At 32.4% G+C, this 16719-nt stretch overlaps 1 protein-coding gene across 1 annotated transcript in view; it reads left to right on the top strand.

Moving 5' to 3' along the window:
• The window catches only part of LOC133184538 (FYN-binding protein 1-like), a 29729-nt gene that overhangs the window by 11224 nt on the left and 1786 nt on the right, over window positions 1–16719 (top strand). Inside the window, exons 5-12 of the mRNA XM_061319627.1 lie at window positions 148–194; window positions 958–1013; window positions 4228–4333; window positions 6856–6942; window positions 7847–8015; window positions 8630–8682; window positions 14472–14524; window positions 15288–15349. Coding sequence (XP_061175611.1) covers window positions 148–194; window positions 958–1013; window positions 4228–4333; window positions 6856–6942; window positions 7847–8015; window positions 8630–8682; window positions 14472–14524; window positions 15288–15349 — 633 coding nt within the window. The remainder of the gene's footprint in view (window positions 1–147; window positions 195–957; window positions 1014–4227; window positions 4334–6855; window positions 6943–7846; window positions 8016–8629; window positions 8683–14471; window positions 14525–15287; window positions 15350–16719) is intronic.

Raw genomic sequence — 16719 nt, 5'->3', positions numbered from 1 at the left:
AATTTCCCCACCTAGAATGATTCTGCAATAAAATTTTCTGCATCCTAAATTATGATGTTAATCAGTATGCAGAAAATGTTCAGGCATTGTATACATGCCTGTCAAAACACTTTGCAACATGCATGAATTTTTGTCTTTGATTTACAGATGAGATTGAACAAGAAGAATACCAAGATGCTGAAGCAGGTGGGATTGTAAGTTGTAATTTCTTCTATTTCTTCTGATATTTTTGAGGGGGGGGGGGGGAGGAGGGAGGGGGCTCGGGTCAGATTCTAGCTTTGCAGAGTATAAAGTAAGGCTTAAGATGTTAGGTGGTTGGAGTCTGTCTGGCATCACCTTACGTTTTTGCAATGCGAAATTGGCATACTGTTGATGAAGTGACTGTAAACAAAAAAGCTTTATTTAGAGTTCTAGCTGATACATACATTATCCATGCTAAGTACTCAATTAATACTCATCCTTGTCTGTATGCTTGGCAAGGGTACTGTCTGCACAATTAAGGAAAAGATTTTTATAAGATATAATCCTAAGTGTTCTATATGACCTTTGATATTAAATGTGTGGCCATTTTTTAAAAAAATACAAACTGACTAATGGGAAAAAGAAATCTGTGGAGAAAAAAGATATATTGTCCGTGAAATGGGCACCATCCTAAATTATGATGTTAACCAGGTATCGTAAAAAGTGCATATATGTCCTTATGGCTTTTTATTAGCTTTATTAAGAATTAATTAATTAAGGTCATGTTTTATTGTGTAAGAGTGATTCTTGGTTGACTGTGTTGCTGCATGACTTGTTAGAAAATTCCTTAAATAGATTCATTTTTATAAATTTAACTTTGTATGATAAGGCTGTGACACAGAATTGGAGATAGGAAGCATGTTAAAATATCTTGAATAGCCTAAGTATCACAAAGTCAAGTGTTTAGATCTAATCTGTACATTAATTGTCACACAGGAAGAAGAGGGCTTAGAGCAGGATGATGTTTATGAACCACTGGATGACATTCAAGAGTGAGTTTGAACCATTCTATTTATAGATTTTCATAAATTGTGAAAAGGGTTTTCCTGAAATAGTACTTAAAAACTGGATTGGAATTTTAGAAAATACTATTACACCAGGCAATGTATGGTAGCTTATGACACATCTATTCAAGACCTCATTTTTAGCTCTAATGGTCAGAGACCAGGGGGCCGTTTTACAAAAGAAATTACGACTAAGACCAAAATTTAATTCTGCTTATAACTTTTTAATTTACATTATATTAAAATGGTTCTAATCTTTTTAAAAGGAATATAGTAAGATATTTTTACGCTAGTAATTTTAAAGAGAATCGTCAATTTTGCAAAATTTTACAATCAACTTAAGTTTTTGGTCTTAGTCATAAGTTCTTTTGTAAAATGGGCCCCAGAAAGGCTTATATGACAGTAAGGTGTCCTTCGTCCATCCATCTGTCTAGCTGTCTGTTCGTCTGTAAACAATTTTTCAAAACGCTACTCCTCCTACAGTTTTGATCTGATTTTAATATAACATGGTACACAAGTAAACTACACTAAGATACATAATTCTGTAGATTGGTTTTTGATTTCGATGAATGGTGTTACCATGGTGACTAAAAATAGAAATTTCTGTTAAATACATTCAAAACCCTACTCCTTCTACTGGTCTGATTTCAATATAACTTGGCACACAAGTAGACATTAAGTACATAATTCTGTGTATTGTTTTTTTTTTTGATGAACACTGTTGCCTTGGTTACTAGAAATAGAAATTTCTGTGAAATACTTTAAAAATGCTACCCCTCTTACAGTTTTGGTCTGATTTCAATATGACTTGTTGTTGCAAAGTTTCAAGTCCAAGTGCTACTTTTCTCTTCCTCTGTTTTAAGTACAAACCAGTAGAGCAACAGTCTCGTCAGAGACTTTTGGTTTTTACCTTTCGATAGTACCAGGTAATGTGGATTAGATGGTTGTTTTGAAAAAATATAGATTATGTAGAGTTATGCACTTTATGTCTTTCCTTTGAATATTAAAAAAAAAATACTTGTATTTCAAAACTGGTTTATATTATTGGTACACATTATATCATTAAGTCACCATTCAAATAACGATACAATTCAACAAAGAAATGCTGCTGGGATAACTTTGAAAAATGTTTGACAATTTTTATTTAGCTAAGGTATAACTCATATAAATAAAATTTGATTTTACATCTATTTACTTAAACTATCTGAAATGTTTATTTGCAAGCTTTCTAGGTGAAGACAGAAGAATGTCAAAACTAATATTTTCCTTTTTTCACACATCAAAATTTTCAAGTTGACATCATTAAAATCACATTGATCTTTATTTATCTAGAATATACATGCATTGAGTTTCATGATGCCCTCATTTACCCAGAAACAATAAAAAAATATATCTTATACTATTTGATTCCATTGAGAAATCTAATATTGAAGTGCTTACTATACTTTGTAAATTTTTAACCTTGAATCTTTTCATATCAGTTACGTAAACCATTCCCAGTCTGAAGTCGTCATCCAGAAATCTTGTAGCTTGTTCCTTACCTAAAAGAAAGTTTGTAGGTGGTTAGTTTTTAGGAGCTAAATATCTATTTATTTGTTGCCTTTATCATCTTTTAACAAGAATAAAGTCCAACATAGTCACTAATAGGCCAGATGAAGACCCCATAAAAAATGGTATTGATGTATGTGAAGAGCAATGGATCCCTGAAATTTTGCATCTTCTTAAGATGTAATTGTGCTGCTTCATTTTGAAACGTGACTTTATTCTGCAAAGCCATTGCTATCCAAAAATAGTTTGTCTTGAATTAGAATAATGAATAGAATTCCCTGAACTACAACAAAAAGCCAATAAAGGATGAAATTCGGTGACGAGTCCAAGACAATAATGATAACAAAGTCTTCCTTTGTTTTCTTACAGTAATGTTAACATAATTCATGGCAAAAAAAAGTTTATATAATGTCTGTGTTCCTTTTACAAATGTTATAATATTCCCATTGTTTAGCTGTTTATAGGTGCCAACTGCATCATTCATTTGCTGTAAGATATACATGAATTTAAACCCTCAAAGGCTTTCATGATCATTATGGTTAATAGATGAATCCTTGTTTATCACACAACTTAATCACTGTTTAAGTTTTGTCTACATGTCTCTCTGTCTGCCTGCCTGGCCTGTTAGAAAAGTTCCCTGATATATATGCTTTTCTCAGAACTACAAGGCATATCTACTTTGTGTTTATTAACATCTCTTTTTGAACAAAATGGTTGCTTCTGTAGCTTTTTTTATTCAGCTATTACATGAAAAATAATGGACATGTGGTATGACGGCTTTTAGACATGACTGTCTTGAAGTCATCTGGCTGACCCCTTGGCTGTTTATAAGAAAATATACCAGCCTTCCGAATATTTGATGCCCTAAGGGTTCAAGAAAACTCTATTTTGGAATAAATTTCTTTATATTTATCATGTTCAAGATTTTTAACCCTATAAAGGACCCCTATTGACTTTAAGGTCAAAATCTGAAAGGTCAAGATTGATCTTTTTTTTTTCTCCATCTGCTTATTTCTATTTTTTTTTTTAGTTCTTCTGTCCTCTTCTTTTTTCCTTAAGGCAGGGACACAAATTCTATGAATTAGTTTGTTTCTGAAGAGCTTCAGAGCCTTATAATAAAGCCTAATATGAAACTATCTTTCTGAAGGTTCATTAATGCAAGTTTTCACAAATAATAGCTTCAGCAGGGGCAGTAAAAAAGGAAGGAGACAAAAGTGGCAGAATGTTAGGAATATTGTCAATTTTAGTGTGTAAATGGAACATGTTTTTCTTGTTTATTCCAAATATGCACAACAGTTTGGGACAATTATGGTGCATCACTTAAATTACAGATTTTAATAATTTTTAGTTAAGTGATACACCCACAGATTAGCATTATGGCAATTGGACCTTTTCTTTGCAATATAAGTAGAGGTACTGCATGAGAATAGTTTATAATATGAAGATTCTCTGAAAACCACTGAATAAAAAATCTGAAAATATCCAAAATAATACATGAAACGATACTAAGCCTCTCATATTCCTACACTTAGACAGAAGATCCCTACTTGTATAATACATATAGCTTCAAATGTAGAAACTGTAAAAGGCCCTTGAAGCTCTCCAGACATTTCAGAATTACCCTTACAGTACATGATAATTATGTATCTTACAGAGAGATGGACAAAAAAGAGGAAGAAGAAAAGAAAAGGCAACAAGAAGAGAAGAGACTTGAGAAGGAAAGAAAAGAGAAGGAGGAGAGAGAGAAAAAGGAAGAACAGGTTCATATTAAATACAGTTAAACTTCAGTATCTCGAGCATTGTTATCTCGAACACTATGGATATGTCAAAGTGAGTTGGAAGTCCCCAACCACTTTCTCTTGATGTACCAGGTATTTTCAAATTGATATCTTAAACCAATAGATATCACAAAGTTTGTTTTTTTTCTCAGCCCTATCAAGTGCAGGATAAGAAGATTTGACTGTATTAGGATAAATTGGTTTTATATAAGTTATTTCATTAATATGCAAAACTTTTTTCCCAACATGTATGATGGTTTATCAGATGGAGTTAGATGGGAGTTAGATGGTGGAGGGCCAGAGATAGGTTCTGTGTCTTACCAAGTAAACTTCCAATTTCCTAAACTTTGTGATCCTGATAATAAAAAGCAATAAAAGTTTAATATACTATAAATGTATTATATTTAGCATGCACAGCATGAAATTGACTTTTCAACAAGTTTGCGTAGATTTGTTTAGCACATTTCTGAATGACCTAGATGTAAATCTATGTATTCAAGACATTTAGTGACGTACAAGATTTAGCGGAAGCAGCTTTCCACGAATGGTGCTAAAAAGAATACACAACCAAATGTAATATGTTTACAGTATTAAGTTAAGGTATGTCACTCGTGAAATTAGTTATATCAAGGATTTTTTGAGAGGTATATTTTAGGTAATTACTCATATAGCATGACTCAAAATCGCAAAGAAAATGGGGGGTCAGTGTGCATCTTAACGAGCTAGGGTACAATTAAGTTGACTTTTTTGCACTTAAATTGTAACTCTTTGGTTAATCACTTTAATCTTTATCATATTTTATCAGATGTAATTTTGGCAATAAATATAATCATATTTTACATAAAATAGTTTGAATGATATTTACCATTGAACAAATCGTGCAAATTAATGCATATAAATTATTGTCTGACCTTTCTGCACTAAAAAGTATCATACTTGGGGTATAAAATATCTAAATAGGCAATAAAATATTTTCTTGTATCAAACTTTTTATGACATTAGTGCTGATCGGTTGGAAGTATTGTGTTGTTTAAAATAATGAAAGAAAAAGTTTGGGTCAGTGATGTAAATTTTGAGATATTGGTCAAAATGTGTGATTTTCAGGCAAAAAACAGTGTAAATTTTATCTTGACTTCTTTGATATATCTTCATTTCTTGGTAAAGTCTGTTGAGTGAATGTGTAAAATTTATTCTAAAAATATAAATTGAGACCTATATTTAATATTCCTAGCATATCATAACAGAAATATTCTCTAAGTAAAAATATGTGGGGCTAAAGTTCCAAGATATGAAATTTAAGAAATGTGGAGATTTGAAGAATTTTCTTCTAATTACCCTTCCACCACAAGAAATAGTCCTTCATAAATCTTGCTTCTTTATAAATTTGTGAGATGTTTTTTAATTGAATGTTGAATAATTTGCATTGTTTAATTTAAATATGTTATAAAAATTGAATTGTAACAAATAGTTTTAAAGTTAAAGGTTCTGACTCAACTTTTCTAAAAAGCTGACGAGTGACATACCTTAAATTCATTTAAATACAAGTACAGTATCATTAACAGCAGATGCTACATAAAATCCACATTAATTTAGAATAAACTCAATAATACCACTGGGGAACTAAATTCAGCTACTTTAATTTCATATCCTTAAAAAATTTGAAAAATATTGAAAACTTAACTTTTATTTTCAAGGCTAGCAAGAAATATTTGTGAGATTTGTACCTTCTATTACTCAAAATATTTCTCGAACCATTTGTTTGTGAAGTTATGTGGAATGTATCCTCAGTTGCCAAAATTAATGGTTGAGGATAGATATCAAACTGACCAATGGGAAATAAAAGTTGTCTTGACTAGATACAGAATACATTATCTCTGACTCAATGGGACTGAGAAAAAACTTTGAGATATCCGAGGGTTTGAGATATTGATGGTAAAATACTTAAGAAATATGTGGTTAGGACTTCCCAATCACTTCAACATATCCATGGTATTCGAGATATTTGTGTTTGAGATACCAAAGTTCAACTGTAGTTGGTTTAGAGTACTAAATAATTGGTCCTGAATTAGAATCTAGCATTTTCTAATAACATAATTGTACTAGATCAAATACTCTCAACAGTATATGTATCGTAGTGGGGTACCTGGTCAGATATTAAAATTCAAACTGCAGCATTATAGTAAATACATTTTATTTAGTATTAAACTGATAATCAGCTGTACTGTAGCAAGATCATACACTGGAATTGATTCTACTGAGAATTATTAAAAATAGTGAGATTTCATCATATACTGGAATTAAATCTACTACAATATAGTGAGATGCCTGCTAAAAATACTGAAATTTAATCTATTGAATTATAGTGATAACCCTAATCTTTGTAGTGAGATACTTGATCTAATACATGTAGTGAGGTACCTGTTCGAATACAATGCACTGAAATTGAAGAATACTGTAATTATAGTGAAAGATTATATGATGATATTTAATCCCCTGTATTGTAGAAAAGAATGAAGGAGGAAAAGAAACGACAAGAGGAGGAAAAGAAGAAATATGAGAAAGAAATGAAAATGCTCAAGAAAAAGTTCCGTGTAAGTGAAAGCATTTTTCTTTTTTTTTATGATACAAGTGAAAGCATTATTCTTTTTTTATTATACATTGAAAAAAAAAATTAATGTTACTGAAAATTAAGTAAATTAAATTTCATGGGCTCAAATCATCATATTTCTCAACAGTTTCCCTTGAAAATAGTTTATGTTGCATTATCTACAAGTTATTATACAATTATGGACTCTTTCGATGGTGAATATGGTTTGTTATTCACCAGAAAAATACCAATATTTACCGAGGCGAAGCCGAGGTCAATATTGATATTTTTCTGGTGAATAACGAACCATATTCACCATCGAAAGAGTCCATAATTGTTTTATTATATAGTCAGACATTGAAGGCCGCCTAACGATTTCATTTTCATTAACGAACTTCTGTCGTAGAAAAATAAAAAATGTCCAGATTACAACCTATAACCTCCGTGTTTTCCTTTTGCTGTGCGTAAGACATCGAAATGTTAAGAAAATAATCCTGCGATAGACCTGCGAAACAATTTTTCCTGCTCATATATTCAGCTAGCTCCGACTGTTGCAACCATTGTTTTCAACGTTGTTTGGGGTATTGATTGTGACGTCACAATGCCACTGCACGCGCACAGACCCTCCGGTGAATACGGCTTCAAATCCGGTGAATATGTAGTGTTATGAACTGTTTGCGTTTGTATAGATTATATAGGGGCTATTTATAGACTATATAATAAATACATTTATCCATTTTTAATGGTACATGACTGTATATATTTAGCAAATGTGAAAATATCAGAAGGAAAAAAGAAACTTTTCAGTAACTTTCATAGAAATGATCACAAAAATGAGAATGAAATGATTAGAAAGATGTTTACCACATTGATGCGAGTGAAATATGTTCCATTTATCTTCATCACAGATACAACCATCTGACCTTGACAGTCCACAAGGTGAAGGTAACATCATGGAGGACGATAAAGGAAGCAAAAACAGCCTGGAGGTCAAGAAGGGCATGAGAGTTCAGATAATCCGTCTAACCGACAATCCCAAGGGAAAATGGCTGGTCAAATTAGCAGCCACAGGAATAGGTACAAACGCACCTAAGTACTTGACATTCATGTTAAAGTTTCTGTTTTGTCAGGAATTGGTATTTTTTATGATGTACTTTTTTTTCTTGCTGCCTTGTACTATAGCTGTGGGAGTTCCTGAGTAAGTACTGTCCTGTATATAATGACATGATTGGTTGTTGTAAATGTACTGCTTTATCTATCATTATTGGGTTCAAAGGTCAACTTCATTTTGTTTGTTTTGAAGAAGACTATTCGTATAATCATATTGCAAATTCTCTAAAATTTGTTTTTTGTTTTTCAGTGTGTGTTGTTTTTTTTTTTTTTTGACTTAGAAAATATAATTTATTTTATAAGTCCTACTTGAACCATTTTGAGTGACCTTTTCTGGTTATATTTGATCAAAAATGTTTTGTTTTTACTCAGTACATACAATCATGCGTCTGCTGCACATGTTCTTGACTTTGTATTGAGACTCTGTACTAAATGTTGTAAATTTCCTATTGCCTCCTAAGAAGCAGTATGTTGTAAATAAGTTGTTTAGAATGTCATCAGAATATGTTAAGATATTCCATTTATAATTGATATGTTATATTTCTTGAGTATTTTTACCTTCCTTTGGTTCTGTTATATAGTTGGATATGTGGACTCCAGTAATGTAGTCATGGAAAACAACCTCATTAAATCGGTAAGTAGTATACATCCAAAAAAAATTGAAATGAGATCAAACACTTATATTTCAGAGTAAGGACCAGGCCTTCTGTACAGTTTCTCTATCTCTGTATGTTTTTGTGCAAATGAAAACAAAACTGATTTGAGTAACAAAAACAAAAATTCACACCCTGTGCAAGACATAAATGCTTAATTATCTAGAATTCCATCTATATAATCATTTTGCAGGCAACAGTCTGAAAACTGATTTCTCTCTTTGCTATCATATATATAGCTAATGGTGTTAAAAATCTTAAGGTAGAGCATATGTAATATGTTGTATTTAGATTTAGTAAATCTAAAATATAATTGTGAATGAATGAATGAGGAAAAAGCCCCTCCCCCCCCCCCCCCCCCCAACAACAACAAAAAGTGTGATAAAAATGATGCTCATGCAGATGTATGATATCTTATGTAACAAAGCTAGAAAATCAGGATTTCATAATTAGGTCACTTATTTCAAACAGGTGCTGTGATCCAAACAAACTTTAAAATTGTAAATTGATGCTATGAATGGCAGTACCTACATTTTATTTTTCTAACATAATTTGATAACATGAATGACTACCCACTTCATTTGAAACATTTGATTTCAGAATATGCTTGATCATAATTTGGGACCTGATACAAAATTTGTTAACAGTCAGTTATATGTTAGAGTGAGTATGGGAGAAAATAGCTTGATATTATCAGATTTACACCTAACAAGCTTTATAATGTTAACATCATATTAAAAAGAGGAAGAAAATTTACACCTTTGAATAGTATAGCTGAATCTATATTTTACCTACGAGTATCTCTCCCACAATATGTACATGGTATATCGTGTATCATGTGTAATACATGTATATATAGATACACAGTGTAAATTAATTATTAAAAAAAACAACAACATATTTATAGTTTTTGATATGAACATTAATAATGTCATACTATATTTATACCCATGGAATAAAGTATATTCACAGTATCCTAGCAAGGGTGTTGATTGTCACCTTTACCCCCCAAGAAGATTTAGGGTGAAATAATTAAGTGCCATACATATGCAAATGTATACCTGGTACTTTATGTCTATACAATGAAAATGTATCATTATTTTAAAAAATCCTCTGGCTATTAAAAGTTCTATAATTATTTCTTGCATGCATTCTATTTTGTAATAATATCTCCTGCAAACAAAAGTTGTAGGAATCACCATATCTGTGTGTCTGTCTCTCTAGCTATCTAGCTAGCTATTCCACTTTGTGTCTGCGATTTAGATTTTTAATTAAATGGAGAAACATATGAAGCTTATAATAAGTATGCAAGATGCTTATGACTTATGATCCTGAGCCAAGGTCATTTAGAAAAGGTCAATGTCATAGGAATCAAAAATGTAACTTAACTAGGTCAAACCTTTGTAATGCAGGGATTGCAGGAGTTCATACATAGAACAGGATGTTTTTTAACTTTTAAGCATTCCTTGACTTTGAACAAAAGTCAAGATCAAGGAAAAAAGGTCAAGATCACAGGGATAAAAAGTGTCAAATTCTTGTGCATATAGCTAAACTTGATGAACACAAAGGTTGCTTATTCCAAGGAATGACTGAATCCGGTGCCAAGTTTATATGGACAAGGTCACAAGGATCATAACTATAAAATGCTATTTGGGTTTTGTGATGGATAGTTCTAATAATGAAGTTTAAATTTGACAAAAAGATATTGCTTTAGGAAAAGGAGATTTATCGAAACCGTAAATTAATTATACCATTAACATTAAGGTCTTGTGATGTTGCAAGGGTAATGAAAACACTATGTTTATAGGTAATTTTTCCATATCATGCTCAGAGGGGGAGGGAGGGGGTTAAATGTCCCATAAGTTTCTGGCTTTGTTTCAGTGACAATATTGATATGTTTTAATCTGAAAGCATAAGCATGTCAGCTAAAAAAATAACCACAAGGCTAGCATGCAAAAATAGATTGAAAAATGAAGAAATACATAATATACTGCACTTTGTTAGTACAAATACCATTTCTGCTTGAACTTTCAGTAAGGCGTGATATTCTCGGCTATACATAATTAGCGTCTCTCAAATAGTGACCTAGATTCTCATTGGTTGCCAGATTAGCTCATCAACACTGAAATTTACACAGCTTTTCATTCACGGGTGAAATACACATGGAATAAAAATGGTTCAGACGTCAACGAGTGACGCAAGGAACCGGTTTTATCATTTCTTATAGTAAAGAGGTGTGGCTTATGTCATCTCATTGTTTGTTAACAACAATCTAAAGTTGCTAATGTTATGAATTTCTTAACCAATGAGAATCTAGGTCACCATTTGAGAGACGCTAATTATGTATCGCCAAGATTGTCATGCCTTACTGAAAGTTCAAGCAGATATGGTTTTTGTACTATTTTGAATACTTAGCATGGACTGTATGTGAACTAATATATGATGATGATTTATTTTACCCTGCATGTTCTCTGTGACTATAGGAGGTAAGACTCACTGCATGCATTTGCTCTTGCTTTCTCTCTGCTCGAGTGAGCTTCTATCTGAGTCACATTTAAGCCAATTGTCAGGCGACCAATTTTTTCTTATCTTGTCGGCCGAAAAAAATAATCGGATGACACTATAGTAGCTGGCGACACAGACTCCTAGGAACACCGATGACTTTAAATGTTTAAATATTTATAAGTTGGCCAATCAATACCTGATCATTGAGCATTGAACTGCAGTTTTATATTCACCATTGGCTGACATTTTGGAAAACCCAATACCTAAATGTTGACCAACGTAACAAACTGTTTGCTGATGGTCAGATGATGATCGAGGATTGGTCGACAGACTATTCAGTGACTGCCTTAATTGGAGAAATTGGCCACAGACGCATAAAAAATTGAAACTTGGCCCAACGGACACATTAGTGGTCGGCCACTGAAAAAAAGAGCTCAAATTGGGCAAGACAATGGCCGATAAACTGCTGACTGTCGCCAGAAGAATCTCATTTTGGCCTCAAAATCTGTCGGCCATTGGTCGTTTTTGGAAATGTGACTGGGGTTTTATTAGTAAAACTATAAACTTCTTTAATTGAGTGAACTTAGCAGTAAAGCTGCATGCTTCTCTGTTCAAGTGAGCTTAGGAGTAAAAATGCATGTTTCTCTGCTCAAGTGAGCTTAGCAATAAAACTGCATGCTTCTCTTTGGATTTCTTTTTTTAGCTCACCTGAGCCAAAGGCTCAGGTGAGCTTTTCTGATCAGAATCTGTCTGTTGTCTGTTGTCGTTAACTTTTTACAATTTTATCTTCTTTTCCAGAACCACTATCCTTGGCAAAAGGGGATTCAAATTTGTTCAAATGAAGGGCCATGCCTTCTTGCAAGGGGAGATAATTACAAATCAGTGAAAATTTAATGGCATTGTTTAAAAATCTTCTTCTTAAAAACCAGTGGGCCAGAAAAATATAATATAAAATATAAAAATATAAAATGTGGAAGCATTGTCAAGTAGTGTAGATTCAACTTTGTTCAAATCATGACCCCAGGGGGTAGGGTGGGGCCACAGTGGGTGATCAAATTTTTACATAGGAATGCATAGAAAAAATCTTAAAAATGTTCTTTTCAAAATGGAAAAGCCATGATAAGTCATATTTATATCGAAGCATCCTCAGGTAGTGTAGATTCATGTTTGTTTTAAACATGACCCCAGGGGATAGGGTGAGACCACAATGGATAGTTTCACGTAGGAATACATCGGAAAAATCTTTTTCTCAAGAACAGCAAAGCTATGATTGGTCATATTTTTTTGGGAGCATTCTCAGGTAGTGTAGATTCAAATTTGTTAAAATCCTGACTCCCTGGGGGTAGGGTGGGCTCACAATGGACGATCAAAGTTTTAAATAGGAATACATAGGAAAAATATTTAAAAATCTTCTTCTAAAAAATAGCAAAACCATGATTAGTCATATTAATATCAAAGCATTGTCAGGTAGTGTAGATTCAAGTTTGTTCAAATCTTGATCCCTAAGGCTAGGATGGGGCCACAATTGGGAATCAAAGTTTTACATAGGAATATAGAGGAATGATCATTAAAAATCCTTTTCTCGAGAACAGCAATAATTAGTCATATTAATACAGAAGCATCCTCAGATATTGTAGATTCAAAATTAATCAATAAGCCTGGGAGGGAGGGGGGCAATAGGAGATAAAATTTATAGGAATATAATCTTTAAAAATCTTCTAAAGCCATTAATAGTCAAAGAAATATTGAAGCATCCTCAGTTAGTGTAAATTTAAGTTTGTTCAAATCATGCCCTCCCCCCCCCCCCCCTTAATAGGTTCGTACTACTTATTAATAGAAATTTTTCAGTGCTGAACTGTTTTCTGCTTTTTCCTAGCCAAAGTGCTCAAGTGAGCGATGTGGCCCATGGGCCTCTTGTAGTTTTTACTTTTCCTGTTATGCCCTGTTTCAATTAATAACACTTTCTGTGCCTGTAACTCTATGGATCTTCAAGATTGAGTAATATAATTTTTCTGTTTTAAAGTACATGTACTTTAATTCAATTTAAAATTGCACTTTATTCTAAAAGTTTGTGTGCATTTTGAAGCTTTTGTGATACGTCTATGCATAAAGAAAAATAAATAATTATCAGAATTAATTTCACACTTCATTGAGTCATTAATGGAAGGAGAGTATATACCTGCAAATTTTTGAATTTTTTTTTTATGCCTGACCAGTGTTTAGCCAATTTGATCGAAGAATTCTAGCTAGTGTGAATTGAAAATTAAGAATCCAAATAGAAATATCATTCTGTAAACCAAAAAACATTTGTAGCTGACTTTCTATTGCTGTATGCCAATTTGGAACATATAGACAGATATACTTTTGTTCAAACCCATCCTTCTTGTAAGAATTTTTTTGTTTATTATTTGTTTATAGTGTTAACTTTTCATTTTTCTTTTATTGTAAAATTTGCAAAGGTAATTTGCAGAAGGAAAGTTGATTTAAGTATTTAATATCTAATTAATCACCCATTTTTCTGTATGATTTGAATTTAAAAAAAATTAGTACAGCTAAGTTTCATTCAAGACTTTTTGTTTATCCATCAAATATGAACTATAATTTGTGTACTCTTTCTTCAAATAAGTATATATAGCTTAATGCTTTCAGTAGGTAGATACTGTTCTTCTAAGTATATAAATGTACCAGCTAGTATTCAAGACAACTCAGGGAGATATGATACTATATATACAGAGAAATTTCCACCCTATGTAAATTTTGCCAAAACATTATCCAGATTTGCATCGTTTTTAGAGCTAATGTGTTATTAATTGCTAATTAATATGGTGCATTTGATGTAAATCATTTGTAATATTATGGCAAATTAAAGGATATTCAAATGGGGCAAAAATTTCTCTGTATAGTTGACCTCAAGGTTGTATACTTAGTAGTGTGAATCTAAATGCACTGATCTGAGATCTGCTGTGGGATATTTTTCAGTGCATGTTTTTGTTTATTTGGTACATGTACCTGCTGGCCGGTAGAATATGTATATAATTTACATCATGCCTTAATTTTTTAAAAAATCATATAAATTCTAATTTATACAAATAAAAACATTTCATTTATAAGTAGTTGGTGCATATTATATGTACTAAAATATTTCTATGTACTTTGTAGAGATTTACATGATTGCTCCTTGACTGCTATACAAGTCAGTGTCTTTAGAGTTAGCCAATCCATATAGTCTTTTTTGTAAGTCTGGTGTTTTGTTTGGTACTTTCAGGTAATGGCTGGTGATTACATGAACAGTATGCCTCTTCCTCCCCCTCCTCCTGAGTAAGTACTTCACTGTTCAGACATTTCTTGATGTGGTTTGTGGATTTATTGTTAAAACTTTACAGTTAGAATACCGTACTTGATTTTGTGTGTCTAAAGGTGAACTGAGTGGAGTCTTACTACAGAAGGTTATGATGTTTATTATTCAATGTAGCACAGTGCAATACAGTATATTAAAATGATATGCACAAATATTCCCCTTTCAAACTATCACCACCTTCTATAACTGATAATGTGTATTAAAACCCATTTTTCGCACAAAAAAGAAGACTTGCATTCACCAATGTGAACACTAGCTCCCACATTTATCTTCCCTCTATTTTTTCCTCGCTAAAATAGGAGAGTTGTAAATAATTTGTACAATATTTTGCAAAATTGCTGCAGTAATATTTTGAATTCCATGAAGCATGTTGCCACTTCTACTATAAACAGAGTATGGTTAAAATCATACTGGTATAAATTCCTCCTACAGTTTTTTTGTCTTTTTTGTTTTAATAAAACCAGATATAAATGGAGATTATGTATATAAATAAAGATCATAATTATAGTCTAATTTTGAAATATGATGACTGAATTTTCCTTGGTATTATATAAGGGAAAACATCTGCAAATGTTAATATAAACAATAAAAAAAAACATGTAGAAATGTGATAAGTAACTGATGTGTAAACATTTCCACAGCCAAATTGCAGGTCCAACCTGTATAGGGGTTTACAAGGCCTCATTTTGACAGCTGCATTACTATATCAATTGTCTGTTATAGATTACTAATGGATGATCAGGAGGAGTACGCTGATGCAGACATTGGTCCTGGAGAACCAGATGGTAGGTCTCCAATTTTAATTTCACACCTGCTAATTTTCATTAAGACCTTTTTATTAGGCTCTTTGGAATATTTTGTGGAACAATTATATTCTATTATTTAAGAAATATAATAGTATATGTATTTTGTTTCTGCTTTCATATTCTTAGGTCACCTTACTCACTCAGGTGACCTATTGCTATCTGTTTTTGTCCATCGTCATATGTCAGCTGTAAACTTTTGAACATTTTCATCTTTTTCCCTGGAACCACTGAACCAATTTCAGCCAATTTTGCCAAACATCATCTATGGATGAAGGGGAACAAAAAGGTCTCTGCCCCCCCTAGGGCCTTAGGGGTGGGGCCAAAACCATCAAGGGTTCTTGTGTAAGGGTAGGGCTTAGACTATTGATCATATGTGAAAATGCATAAATTCTTTGAATTTTTTTTTCTCTGCTCCTGGGTACTAAGCAGACAAACTAAGTACATGGTTTGGGGTCAGTGTTCTGGTGTTAGGGTAGTGCTCTATTTATCATATATTGGAAAAGTGTTAATTCTCTGAAAATCTTCTTCTCTGCTCCTAAGTATTAAGCAGACAAACCAAGTACAAGATTATGATTAGCTTGGGTGTCTCTTCCAAAATTTTGTAATCCATGGCCCCTGGGTCAGGATATCTGGCATTAGGGTGGGGTTCTATTGGTCAGATAGTGAAAATGCATTAATTCACTGAAAATCTTATCTGTTCCTGGGTGCTAAGCAGACAATCTAAGTGCATAATTTTGATGAGCACAGGTGCTTTTTCCAAAACTGTGAAATAATGGTCCCTGGGTCAGGGTTAGGGTGTTGCTCTATTGATCATATAGTAAAAATGAATTAATGCTTTGAAAACTTTCTTTGCTCCCATGCATGTAGCATGCAAACAAATCATAGCTGTTATGAGCAAGTCTACTTTTACCAGATTTGTGAAATTCATGCTGTCTGGGTCAGGGGTTCTGGTGCTAGGGCACTTGGTGCTTATTGATAATGTATGGAAAATTTTACTCTAGTTTGAGAGAAGTTATTCCCCTTTAATTACTTACCTGTGAAAATTAATCACTGTACATAATGTAAGTGATGGGTATAATAAAAGAATTATAGAAGAATTTTTATTGCATAATACAAAAAGTATATTAGTTTTTAATAGTCAAGTTGATTTGTAAAAAAGAAATATATAAACACTAGAAAAAATACTTTATATATATAGTTTAAATTTTTACAATACAAAAAGAGCAGGATAGGATGATTGAAAGGGTTTATGCTGAAGCACTATATTGTATTTATGATTAATGATACAAAGCATAGAAGCGTAGGTAGCGCTGGCATATACAGCAAGTAAATAAAGATGTTGCAGATTA

This window comes from Saccostrea echinata, unplaced genomic scaffold (assembly GCF_033153115.1).
Source record: "Saccostrea echinata isolate AGI-Se365-2 ecotype Australia unplaced genomic scaffold, CSIRO_AGI_Sech_v1 ptg000010l, whole genome shotgun sequence".
Lineage (NCBI taxonomy): Eukaryota > Metazoa > Mollusca > Bivalvia > Ostreida > Ostreidae > Saccostrea > Saccostrea echinata.
This window is presented reverse-complemented; position numbering and strand designations above follow the sequence as displayed.